The sequence below is a fragment of the Rutilus rutilus genome (assembly GCF_951802725.1).
Source record: "Rutilus rutilus genome assembly, chromosome: 22".
Classification (NCBI taxonomy): Eukaryota; Metazoa; Chordata; class Actinopteri; order Cypriniformes; family Leuciscidae; genus Rutilus; species Rutilus rutilus.
This window is the reverse complement of record NC_140227.1, coordinates 9,063,578-9,077,760: the sequence shown is the minus strand read 5'-3', so window position 1 is coordinate 9,077,760 and position 14,183 is coordinate 9,063,578. Positions and strand designations below refer to the sequence as shown.

Genomic DNA, 14,183 nt, shown 5'->3' with positions numbered 1-14,183 from the left:
CTACCTATTTTTACCATGACTAAGACGAGATGATGATGAGACGACACCAACATCATTAAACGATAACTGTGAATCTGTGACTATATCAACGTGAAATATGATGATACGTTGATGAAAACAGACAAAATGACTAAATGTGGTTAAAAAAATAAAACCTTGACCAAAATAACTCAGACAAAACAATACAGACTGTTTTTATAGTTGCCAGATTTCAAGAATTTTAATTCCTCAATCAGAGCTTTTCTGTTAAAATAAAAACATTTTTGTTTGACTTAATCTTTGCAATCTGGCAACCACGCGCATGCGTTCTCTAGAAGCGCAGTGAAAACACAGACAAACAAGTAAGCTGGAGTTCAGCGATCTTCATTGAGATATTTTGCTTAACGAAAGTGTCATTCAGTCGCTCTGTGTTCTGTCACGAGGCACTTGCGCTGTTTGCTGCAACTAAATCTGCGATCAAAGTGCAGGCTGATATCCAACTTAGGAAAAGGGATATGTAGAATTGCACATGTGCTACTGCTAAGATTGTTATTACAGCCTGTTACCTTGATTCAAATTTCTCATCAGCTTAATTGAAATGGTCTAAAGCGAGAAAAATTATAAAAGACTATTTTTTTGTTTAAAGACTACATATAAAATAGCTACCAAAATGAATGTTGGTAACTGTAGTTTGACAAAGTAATGACTAAAAATGTACAAAAATTCAATTACTTTTCGTCTACTAAAACTAATGAAGACAAAAATTACTCAAATGTGACTAAGACTAAAAAGCATTTTTGTCTGAAGACAAAATCAAAAATGGCTGTCAAAATTAACTGCTAGGGAGCTGGAGCTAAACTGTGATTAAGACAAAAAGGAGAGACACTATTTATGTTACCTCACATCCAGAGAGAGCTTGGCTGGCTTCTGCTGCATAAAACAGCGACTCGACACTAGAGGGGTCTAAGATTGACTTGATAAACTGGCATGTCTCCTGAGGTAGAGAGGAAAGACAAAATTAGAGACAGTGATAAAGACTTACTAACATTAACCCCCGGTTTCACATACAAGGCTTAAGCTAGTCCCAGACTAAAATGCATGTCTGAGCTGTTTTAACTGAAAACAATTTGCACTGAGATATCTTAAAATATGTCAGTGCCATTGTTTTGTCTCAAGATGCACACCAGTAATGTTTTTTTCTAAGGCACATTTATAAAAGCTACTAAGAAACCGGCATATGTGTAAGAAAAATGTACATTTCACCAATGTTTTTTCTTACATCTGCATCCGCAACAAAGATTCCCAACTTGTGAAGTCCAACAACAGAGTAATAAGCAGATTTGAGGTCAGTGAGGGGTTGGCTCAATACAGCCTGGAGTCTGGCCACATCGGTGGGGGTCAGATGATGGGACGGCGTCAGGGTCTGGGTCTCAAAAACCAGGGACAGGACCAGCAAGCTGAAGAAACCTTCAAATGGGTACATGTACAAATGGAATGCAGTTCATTTGATGATGACACATCAGCATTTTAGGGAGACAAGCAAGGAAAGTGTTTGGATGCTAGGAAAGCATAAGGTGCATGTTGTGGGTGTGGAAAGATCTGGGTTGTTTAAAGTGGAAATTATGTAAATTGGATGTCTGAAAGCACAACCTTTTAAAAAAAAATACTTTCAAAGAGATTGCCCTCAAAAAGAGCAATTTCTAGCCGATTAAATATTTTACAGCTGAGCCTAACTTGAAAAGTGTATATTCACTAAAGAAATGTCCATGCACTTTCCAGGCCTAGATATCACAATATTAAAATCCATCCATCCAGTGCCATCCAGAAACTTGTGCTCTGCAAGTGAACCCTGTCTTGTGGTGCCATCTCAAAGAGGCACAAAATCTCTTTCTCTGACTTTTTTTCTGGTCTGTTCCATGCTGGTGGAATGACCTGCCTAATTCAACCAGAGCTGCTGAGTCTGTGGCCATTTTCAAGAAACGGCTGAAGACGCATCTTTTTCGGCAACACCTGATCCATTAATACTAACACTTTATCATCTATTCTATATCTATTATCTTCAAAAAAAAAAGTACATGTACTGTGTTAGATTAAACTGGGAATGTTCATAGCACTTGCATATTGCTGTCCTATTGTTCGTTTTTCTGCTTCTATTGTTCTCATTTGTAAGTCGCTTTGGATAAAAGCGTCTGCTAAATGAATATTTGTAAATGTAAAATTCCGAGCTAGAACCCGAGAATAAGTGCCCTTATTTAGCTTTTTATTACCCAACAACAAAAGTCCTGAACTGAAATAAACCAGATTCATTTAAAACCAACTGTGCTAATCTGAATTAGCATGATAGAGGTTGCCTATAAAATATGGAATGGACAAAGAAAATCTTAAAATTGGATGAAACTGAAAAAGCCAATCAAAGGAAAACAATGACAGCAAAAAGAAAAAGAAAAAAAGACTGCAATCAAAAACAAAACAAAAAAACTTTACTGAACATGAGAAAACTCTTTTAAAGCTATTTTAAATAGCAAAGAAAAATTCAGGAAATTAGCTTATTGAACTGAGGACTAGACCAAGTCTAGGAGAACTACTTAAAACCATGACAGACAAAATATTTCTGTTAATCTGGTTTAAAAAGCCATTTTAGTCCAGGACTAGACTTAATCTCTGTCTGGGAAGCTGCCCCTAAATATTAAACATCAGAAATGACATGTGTCCACTATAAATGCTGCTATATTAGCTATAGTACTATGCTACTGTTAACGAGACTATACATTTCTAATCAAACGTATACAGACTCTGGATAAATACTACGCACAACACTATTTAAAAAATGTATCAAATATCATATGTATTATTATGTATTAATATCAGAATAAATGAAAGTGCTGATTGACTGGGCGGCGAAAGCTGCCTGCAAGAACAACTATTCGAATAAATTTTGATAAAATGCATTCATAAAACTGCCTAAACATATCAATAACGCATGACTGTTTACTCATAATGTGTTTTAATAAATATAAATATTAAATATAGCGTAAAACGTGCAAAAAAAAAAAAAAAGACACTTACAGAGATGAGCCATGTCGCCTAATGCAGCGTCACCAAAAGCTCAAAGAACTTCCGGGACACTCGGATGAAATCTATTTTACCGGTGTAGGGTGAACTATGCGTTCATGTGATCTAATAAAAATATCAAATATATAAAAAAAATAAACAAGCCAATAGTATATGCTATATATACGAAATAAAACATATATTTTATAAAAAATAAACTTCGCATATATTTAAAATGTATGAAACGGGTATTACATTGAGGCGTAAACACCCCTACAGACTAGATATGGTGTAAGCCAAGTCATGCAAAAATGAATGAAACGTGTGAGATGTTAATACATGTACTTCTTAAGGTCTTTTTAATAATAATGTACGTTAAAATGAACATATTTTAGAAATGATCACGATGATACCGTTTCTGTGAAAATTAAAAGAGACTCTCGCGCACTGAAGGACCGAAGGTGTGCTGTGCTTTGTGTCTGTTTGTGATTGGTCACTCCAGTACTAGTTCTCATTCCAGCCAACCAGATCCCTTGTGGCGGGTTCCTGCCGATTAAAAACAATAGGCTTGTTTGAGATGCGCCTTGCCTCGCCTGAAATGTATGCGAGAGTAGGCGGCTGCAGTGAGAGGAGGAGTGAAAAAAGAGCAGGCAAGCCCAATGGGCAAGCCGGACAGTTCTCTCTTCACGCAGTGGATCTGACACCTGTGAGATCAAAGATGGATATCGCGGGATTCACGGGATTCACGCTCGTGCACAGTGTTGCCAATAAACTGGATGGAATTTAAGTTCTGTTGCTTCTATATGAAAATAAATAAAATGAACAAGACACCCAAAGTACTTGTTATTTAATTCCATTCCAAATACATGTTTATCAATATTTTTTTCTTTAATACAGACAAAACTATGTGTTTTTATTTTTTCACATTTTTGCATAACCCAAAGAGATCGCACTGTCAGATAGTTTGGGAATATTCACACATAACATAGGCTATAGCCTACACATAAAACATGATATTAGAGTTTTAAAATCAAACATTTTAAAAGACAACAATACATCACAGTTGTTTAAACCAATGAGCATTAAGCTGTGTCGTCAGTAAGTCGTTTCCCATCATGCTTTTGATCAGCGCAGTCGGTGGAGAGCAACTGCGCCCGACTGCAGAATCCGACGCGTGCGCCTTGCGCTCGCGAGAGATTTTTGACGTACGTCAGCATGACATCAGAGCAAGGCGGACCGCACTCGTGCTGCGTTCCAGTCCAAAACTGTCATGTATGGCGTTCCGTATGGCGTTCCGACCGGCTCTTTATTATGACTTTGCTACATGCACTCGTCTCAATGAACGTCTCACTCAACGTCTTATTTTTTTTTTCTTTCTGCTATTTATTCTATTCATTTTAAGACGCAGACGTGACGCAGACGTCACGCTGACGTCACGTAAATCACGCGTGGCAGTGAAGCGTCCAGTCAGTCACGCGTCATTCACGTGTGGCAGTGAAGTAAAAAAAAAAAATTTTCTCTAACACGTATTTAACACGTATTTAACACTCCACTCAACACAGCTCAGTGCAGTGTGCCAGCGGATGCGATCGGTTCTTTAATATGACTGTGCAACATGCACTCCACTTGTCTCAATGAACGTGACACTTGCGTCTGTCTTATAACGTGACGTCTGCGTCTGTGATTTATATATTGGATATTGTGTGTGTGTGTTGTTTAACCCACATTTTGAGGGCCAAATGCCCCCACAAAGATAGAAATATGAAGAAACAAACTTGATATAGGCTATTGCATTTTTATAGCTTATTGTTAGGGTTGTTATTGTGTTTTTAATTTTTTATAGTTTTAAAAGGCCTAGGCTACAGCACTTTGGTAAACTAGAAAACAGACAACTCGATCGTGCAAACACTGTTTCTGTAGATCCTTTAAATAGAAGAATAGAATTGAAAAATAGGCTATATTTTTTATATATAAGTCACCTGTGGTGAAAAATAAAAACGACTGTAAACTTTTTTTTTAAATAGTTTGTAAACTATTATTTGACTTTTTGTTTATGACGTTTTGCCCCTTTATTAAACATTTAAAATATTCACAAATTAATATGGATTTTCTTTTTAGATTTTACTGGTTTTCTAAGGCCAAATTATTTTCCCGCAGGGCTGAATGAGAAGAGCCATCTCTGGAAACATACAGAGAGCTGATTTAGGCTATAGGTGGTTTATAGGCTATTGATAATAAATGTGTCTGAAAAAATAACGAGGCATTTTAATTGTTTTTATTAATAAACTAGTATTTTCTAATCAGTCGGCTGCAAACATATCTCCATCTCCGCTGTAAAGCGGGTGCGCCTTTAGATAGAAATGCACCGTTCATGCGGATTATCAGACAGTATTTGCTTTCGATTCAAATTTGTTCGTTTAAAATTGGACATTTCAAGCTTTATTTTGTTTCAGTTCATTTTTGAGATGCGCTCCAGTTCACGGAGATCATGAAAGCGCGCCTGATTGTTTTCTTTTATTTCACGAAATCAAAACGTTTTCTTGTTATTTTGAGTTTACTCAAATAAAAGTAGTTGCAAATTATGTATTATTATTTTCTATATGACCTTAAATTATGAGCATTTTAAGTTGTTTCCACTGTTGATAAGAAAATACAAGTGTTCGCGCCCGCGCCTCCGTGCCACGCAGTGCGCGCTCCACTCCGCACAAACCATTGGATATGCGTCAAAATCTTGTGTTGATTTGTGATATTCAAATAAAACCCTGTATTATTATTGTCTAACCTGTATTATGACTGACATATGACGAATTGCTTTGTTCCTTTTTTCGATAAAAGCGTCTTGTAAATATTGTTTGTTCTTTATTTTTTTAATTTTTTGGTCATTGTTATAAATAACAACGAAATAACATCAGAGAATCTTACAATATAAGTGCAATAAAAACTCCTTAAAGTGAAATCCGTTATATCACCAGTCGACAGGGAAATAACAATTGTATAAACAATATACAATGGATTGTGAGATGTAGAAAATAGTACATCAATCCATTCCCAACTATTAAAGTTGTGTAGAGTTGTGTGAGAGAATTTTGGTGTATGTGGTGGGGTGGGTATAAATTGGAGGAATATTTTTTTCGGCCCGTCCTCACTAGAACAGCAAGCGGTACATTGTTAATTATTGTATATTGTGTATTAAGTGGAATTCTTCAAATTGTCTTAGCGTGCATGCTTAAAGTGATTCTCAATTGTAGCGGGTCCAGGAAAAACGAAGCCCTTTAAAAAAAGTTATATATCTTCATTACCTAGAGATAAAATTAGGGTATACAAAATACAAAAAGTAGTCAAAACGCATAACAGAACATAACTTTTTTTTTTTTTTTTTTTTTTACAATATTATGTGCTTATTATTTTTAATTAACGAAATGTCAATCTTCATCTTTATAACAGAAGATACAATACAACAATCTTCAAGATACAGTATAATCTTCACGTATATAGGATTGCCACCTTTAAAACAGTCCTTTTCGTGTAGGAACAAGCAATGCAGAAATACATGGTTAGCATATTAATTTAATCTCTTTTTTTCGTTCTTTTACTAATTAGGCTATATATGTTAACTCAACTAATGTAATGTAAATAACTGGATAATTACTATCCAATAAATAATAAGTAAAAAATGTCAAATAAATGTATTGATTAGAGTTGCCATAGACTAAAATTTTTGTAGTCAACTAGTAGTAATTTATTTAAGCAATTAGTCGACTAATCGCACGTTTATATTAATTAAATACTGGTGCATGCATGGTAGGCTATAGCTCAAGCGCACGCATAAATCTTGCTGCAAAGCACCAGCAAAAGTAGGCTAATTATAATAAATGTGTCTGAAAAAATAAAGAGGCATTTTAATTGTTTAAAGTGTTTTTTTATTTTATTTTTTTATTCGTGTCTGCAAACATATCTCCTCCGCTGCGGATGCGCCTTAGAGAGAAAGACACTTTCGATTTGAACTTGTTCATTTAAAAGTAGCCATTTCAAGCTATGTAGCCTATATTCCTCAAGTCTGACTGTGAGGCAGTAGGGCCTACACTGTTTCAGTTCATTTTTGAGACGCGCTCCAGTTCACGGAGATCATGCGGCTGATTGTTTTATTTTATTTTACAAAAGCACAATGTTTTCTTGTTATTGTGAGTTAACAGCTATTACAGGCTATTTTAAGTTGCTCCCACTGTTGATAGGAAAGTGTTCGCGCCCGCGCCTCCGTGGCATGCAGCAAGCGCGCTCCACACTTCTCGCAAACACTGGATATGCGTCAAAATCTTGTGTTTATATGATAATCTTATATTATGACTGACATTTGACGAATTGCTTTGTTCCCATTTAGGATAAAAGCGTCTTCTAAATATGTAGCCTAGACTAGCCTGATATTAATAATTAATTATTATTATTTGCGTTTTTACCTAACTATAAATGAGTTCAGTAGGCTAATGTTTTTCATGAAATAATTTATGAATGTTTTATTTTTATATAACCTAGCCTAACCTTTTACAGTTTTGGAAATGTTTAAGAAATTCAAATAATAAATAGACACACCGTTTTATGATACTTTACTGTCCGAGCAGGACATGAACTGATCGATTATCTCTTTTAGTTACAGTGCATGAATGAATATCAGGATATGTTGACAAGAAACAATGGCAAACAAATATTTTAACATGAACATTTGGAATAAAAGCTATGCATAAGCAAGGTAAAATCACTTAATTGCTAATAAAATACAACTGAAGATCAGTGGGAAAAAATAATAAAGAATGAGTGTGTGGAATGTGCTGGAAACCGCCCTTGCAGCAGACTATGGCAGACGCAGACGTCACGTTCGGCACACGAACGAGTGATGTGGCAGACGCAGACGAGACGTTCGGCAGACGCAGACGTCACGTCCGGCACACGAACGAGTGATGTGGCAGACGCAGACGAGACGTTCGGCAGACGCAGACGTCACGTTCGGCAGACGCAGACGTCACGTTCATTGAGACGAGTGCATGTTGCAAAGTCATATTAAAGAGCCGATCGGAACGCCATAGTCATGCCCTTCACTCGCAAACTTCCCTCCGTCTCGTTCACTCGGATGTACGTCATTGCGAGTGCCCACTACTGGCGGAAACTGCAATGGGCTGAACTGGAACGTCCTAAGCCCTTGATCACTTGGAATCAGCTGTGGAGTTGATTTATTATTTACATTTTTTTTTCCTTTAAGAATTTGTTTAATGCAGCATCCAAATGTTTATGTGTGTTTGGGTTGTTTTAAACAAAAAATATATATAATTAATATATCATAGAGTTGTCTGTTGTGGTGGTGATTAGATGAGATATGTGGTGACGTCACAATCGTACTGCATTGTGGGACATATAGGTGCCTGAAGTGTACATTTGAAGCAGACTCGCTCCCTCGGTCAAAATCGAGGGAACGAGGGTCTGTCCATATAAACTTCCCTCGTCCACTTCACGAAGTGGAACGCACTTCAAAATGGCGGCAGGGATTCCCCCAAGGGGAAGTGCTTAGGGAAGTTCGCAAGTGCGTGTCTAAAAGTGGACTGGAACGCAGCACTGGACACATTTCTAACCGGCATGCATCTCGCGGTGATCACCGGTGATCGATTCTGCGCAGATTTTGCTCATCTCAAACAAGCCTAATATTACAAACTTTCCGTAATATTCCTGTTAAAGAGAGCGTTACGTATTACGAAAATCTGTTATATTAAATTCCTACAATAAAGGCGACTTAAATTTGATTGATTTTGACTTGAAATGAATTGGCTTATTTCCTCCATAAACAATCTTCTATTTGGTGTTATCACACGATATGTCTTTTCTCAATTAGGAGGTACACTTTTCTTTTTAATGTGCGATTATTCTATTAGTAATTTTCCTATAAAACTCTTCAAAGCCCAAATAAGCTTTGGGACTTATTTACAGGCGGAAATTTCCCTCAGAAATTTTTCTCAACAAATAAAGTCAAATAAATATCTTATAAAATGATGTACAGATTTTATCTTGTGAAGCATTTTTTAGCAGAAATTTAGAAGCAACACTGATACATCCTGCTCTTTTTGTGAAGATTCTTCTGTAGGCCAATTGTTTTGGGAGTGTCCTTTTGCTCAGTCTTTCCAGTAGGGTAAAATCTTTCCGTGGCAGGGGCAGCCGCCACCGGCGCCTGTCACTCGACCTGCACCGCTATATGCGCCTGACCCGTCACGGCTCTATACGCTGATTTCACGCAGCCGTTATTTTGAAATCGAAAGCGAGGCTCCGGTGGGAAGAAAACCGGAAGTGTCGCCTTTAATCATAGGAGAGTCGTGAATGCGATGGCGTATTGTTGTGTAATGATGTTGTGTCAATTCTAAAACTGTACATACATTTCTTTCATACTTTAGACTATATACAGTGAAATTCATTTATAAATAAAATACTTTTTTTTATATAATTCAGAAAGTAAAAAAAGAAGCAGGAATGAACTATATACATATCCTATATTGGATATTAACATCCAAAAGTGTAAATCGCGGCAGCAGCTTCTGGGGCCCGTTCTTCGTACGTTGCTAACTCAGTTAGCTGGATTTGATTGTAGGGGATTTGGCATGATCTTGGATTGTTTGGTTCTTCGACGCTCATCCTGGACTTGCTGTCATAGCAACAGGTGCGCAATCTTAAACCTGCTCGGGAGCAGGCTTATTTCATGTTATCAGGATTAGACTGCGGCTTTATATTATAGGCGGAGCTGATACGGGAAGTCCAGCGCAGCGCGATAGTGCACTTTCTGAGATATATATTTTTTCTCGTGACTCGTGAGATTGTCGTTTACATTATTAATTTGTTGGAAACGCACATTTATTTTCGACTTGTCGGAGTCGGGCTTTAACTAGGCTACAGCACAAACTGTTTGCATTGCCCTAAGATTATTTGCGAGTTGCTCTTTCCTTTACACTATTGGAGATGCGGAGAACTTGATGGAAAGTGCTGTCTGTCGTGTCATTCGGAGTTTACCTGGCGCTTTTAGGTTTAAAAAACAGTTTTAGGGTTTTTTTGTGGCATTTCCAAGCCACTTAAGACCCAATGTTGTAAAGCTTTTTTTTTTTAAAGCCTTTTTTTTTTTTTAGGCTATCATCATTTTTTATGAAGATCATGCAATCATGACCATGCCGATTACAGTATGTCACTCAGGCTTCACTAACGTGATTGGTAGACTATAGGCTATAGACTGCCATCAAGGCCTCAATGAAGGGATTATGTGAACAGAAAGGGGGTTCACAATGTAAATGTGCAGCCCAGTTACTATTGTGATTCTTAATATTCCAGATTAGTAATATTATATATATATAAAAAAAAGGCAATTGACTAAAATCTTCCATATCACAAATGTGAAAGCAAAATGGCCAGGAGACTTAAGCATTTTCAGAGATTCACATTTATGCACATTATTTGAAAGTGGTAAGAAAAGTTCCACAATTAAATATCAAGCTCACTGTATTACATACACTTATGCTGATCCTAACAGAACTGCATTTTTTCATAGGTGATTATGACATGTTCCTGCCTGCAGACAGGTGTTTTATGACCCCATTCCCTGACCCAAACCAGTTACAATGCAGCTCTAGCCAGGACAAGGGCACAAAATGAAATTAACTTTGGCTAACTAAAGGGAAGATGTCAGTTTCTGAAAACTCTGAGGGTTGCACACCTGACAGGGCCTGTGACATTGTTGCATGTGCCATATTACACAACATTGCCAAAAAAACAGACTTTTCATTAAATGTTTAATAAAAGACAAATATGCTTAGTTCCTTGAGTTTTATTTCAGTTGTTCTTTGTAAAGAAAAGCCAGTGGTCAAGTGCCTGCAACAAGAGATATTAGACACATGCCTCATGCAACAAATAAAAAGGAAAAGTTGGCTATACACTGCCCACCTGTAGGCCTATGTCTCCTCTGTCTGTGCAGACTCTTCTGTAGGCCTTTCTGTAGATGTGGAATCCTGCAACTTATATTGCAGCCATAAAGCATACAAGTATAAATTAAGTAAAGTTATTTATGCACTTGCAGGTAGGCTAGTTCCTCCATATGACAGTTATCTGAGAGGGTTTATTCACTGTCCAGTGCAATGGAAACAAATGGACATTACAAAGTCTTATACTTTATTTATTTTGGAAAGTTAGAAAATGTCCACTTACTGCACATATTTCAGCCACCACTTTCTTGGGAACAGATACAAGTGTTAATATTTTTACATTAACATAAGTTTATCAGTTTTCACTTTCACAAGTCAAAGCAATTCATCACTCAAGATTTAACAGTTGAAATGACTATATGGCCTTAATTTAATGCAGCAAAAATTATTTTACAGTGTAGGCTACTAAGATCTTTTCTTTTCTCAGCCTTTTTCTTGGTTGCTTTTATAATCAGACAACCATTTATTTAACAGTGCCTTTTATAAAAGAGACTAGGCTATATAACAAAAAATTACCATTATGTAGAATATTTTTGTACTTCACTTTTATTTGTTCCCATGTTCTAGTGTGGTAACTCTGACATTACAATGAACAAAGTAATTATGCAATTATTAAAATACAAAAATTTAGGCTAATAAGTGATAAAAACATCTAACATGGCCACTTCTAACGGATTTAAATTGTCTGCTACTTTTTGCCAGCACTCTCTCCTGGCTTTTGCAGACTTTGAGGTGTTCCCTGGCGTTTTAATTAAACATTAAAATTCCGAATAAACTTTGACTATTAGTTCTTGCTCTGCTGAGGAGAAAAACTGTGCGCACTCTTTGGCCACGCCCACGCTGAGCAGCCAATAGCAGCGTTGCTGATCAATGTTTCTACTATCGATACATATCCCCTTTTAACCAGCGCATGAACGCGCAATTATTTCAGATGACTCAATCCAGCTATACTAATCATATCCGGCAAGTGTGTTCGAAGAACCGAGTTAGCCAGATCATGATTCGCACGATGATATCATCTTGGATGTCTCATTTGATCTCGGATGTTTTAAGCAACGTACGAAGAACGGGCCCCTGGTTGGTAGTCCAAAGGCATTGTTGTTTATCTGTACTTCCGGGGTTTTTCCCACCGGAGCCTCACTTTCGATTTCAAAATGGCGGCTGCGTGAAATCAGCGTATGCGGCTGTCCCGTGACCCGTCACGGCTATACGCGGCTGACCCGTGACGGCTATATGCGCTTACCACTCGATCCGTCATGTATGCATCTGCCTTGCGTCCCATGAGCGTTAAATGCGCCTCGAAGTCGAACCACTGTTTGTGCCTGTCACGTGACCCGAAGTTACTGTTAAAAAACCAAAGATGACCTGGAAAACGCATCGATTCAGATTGGTGTTTTTTCTTCTTCTTCTTTTTTTCTCATTAAAATCTAGACATGCCAACATAGCTGGGAGTGTCAGACCAACTGCAACCAGCAATTAAACACTTAGAGGATTTTGGGCAAATGGCTGAAAAATCATACAGTAGCCTAACTTATAAGATGGTTAAATTGTATCACTTTTGACCAAGGTGGCGCAGTTACGAAATCGATGTGATGTGGTCAGAGTGAGATGACAATGACAAACCTTACCAGTGGCATTACAATAGGCAGATTTATTCAAAAGTTATCAACATTTTTGGAAAAAATGTATAACTTTTGAACAGAAGGTGGCACTGTCTTGAAACCTTTTGAATATCCTTTGAATTACAAAATAGAGAATTACAATGAAATAGCTTGGCCGTGACTAACGTCTCAGTAGTCCAACAGTAGCTAGTGCAAGTTTACCTTAAGATAGCATGCAGTGAGGTTGGCTTGATATAGCCTATGATTATTATTACTATATTTATTATTATTATTATCATCATTATCAATATTATTATTGGTATTATTATTATTAGGCTAAGCCTAGCCTACTACTATATTGTGTAGGCTAGGCTACATGTAGAATTACAACTAGCCCATGACATCTTTAATTAACCGTGAGTGACAGGCTCATATTGCCGTGACGGGTCGCAGGACCTGCGCATATAGCCGTGATGACGGGTCGCGGGACAGGCGAATATAGCCGTGACAGGTGAGTATAGTTGTGACAGGTCGAGTGACAGGTCGAGTGACTGGCGAGTATAGCCGTGACGGGTCGCGGGACAGCCGCATATACCCGTGACCATGGGTGGCACTATGGAGGGGCTAGCAGGTGCTTCAGCACCCCCAAGAAAGACCAAAGCACCCCGATAGCACCCCCAAAAATTATTTCTGGAAGCAATTATATTCAGGCTGTATTCTATGGAAGCCCTGAACCGCATTTTTAAGGAAAAAAAAGAAAACTTATCTTGTTATTTCGAGATATTAAGTCGTTATTTCAACAAAATATCTCGTTATTTCGACATAATAAGTTGTTATTTCGACATAATATCTCGTTATTTCGACATAATAAGGGGACATTCTAATCTGCATTAAGCCACATTAAGCGTTCTTATAATGGTTTTCTATGCAGTGTGCAGTGTGCAGTACAATTAGTCTTCTCCTAGCCTTTTAATACTTTCAACCAATTGCCTGGATTTAATAAATAAGAAGCAAATATAACAGACAATATAATCATGGAGGCGCCCGAGCGGTCACTTGCATTGCACGTTAACTGGAGCGCATCTCATCCTAACTTAACGAAACTCAGTGTATGCCTCACATAGACATGAGAAATACATCAAATACACAAAGCTTGAAATGTCTTTAAACTAAATAATTCAAAACGAAAAGAAAAAGGCTACTCTCTGATTATGTAATCCATTATGTGCATGTCTCTCTATTGGCGCGTTCACTACGAATATGGCGATCGTCAACTTCATATTTGCAGCCGACACTGTCAGAAAACACTAGTTTATTAATCAAAATCAATGCACGCGTCATCGGATTTACAAATGCACATCTTGCTTGTTGCACGCACACATATTATGTCGGAATAACGAGATATTATGTTGAAATAACATTATTATTAATAATACATCTTTTCTATTTGATTGAATGCTGAATGTTGCGCTTGTTCAATATAATAAAATTAAAACTTTAATTGTGATCATTAAAATAATTGAATATTAAATATTTAGTGGGCAAGTTTTGCTCA

At 37.2% G+C, this 14,183-nt stretch overlaps 1 protein-coding gene across 2 annotated transcripts in view; it reads right to left on the bottom strand.

Moving 5' to 3' along the window:
- The window catches only part of rpn2 (ribophorin II), a 40,104-nt gene extending 36,994 nt beyond the window's left edge, over positions 1 to 3,110 (bottom strand). For both annotated transcript variants that reach the window (XM_084394480.1, XM_084394481.1), the window contains exons 1-3: positions 3,046 to 3,110; positions 1,259 to 1,446; positions 878 to 973 (exon numbers count right to left, since the gene is read on the bottom strand). In XM_084394480.1, coding sequence (XP_084250606.1) covers positions 878 to 973; positions 1,259 to 1,446; positions 3,046 to 3,058 — 297 coding nt within the window. In that variant the 5' untranslated portion in view covers positions 3,059 to 3,110. The remainder of the gene's footprint in view (positions 1 to 877; positions 974 to 1,258; positions 1,447 to 3,045) is intronic.
- Positions 3,111 to 14,183: the final 11,073 nt, after the last annotated feature.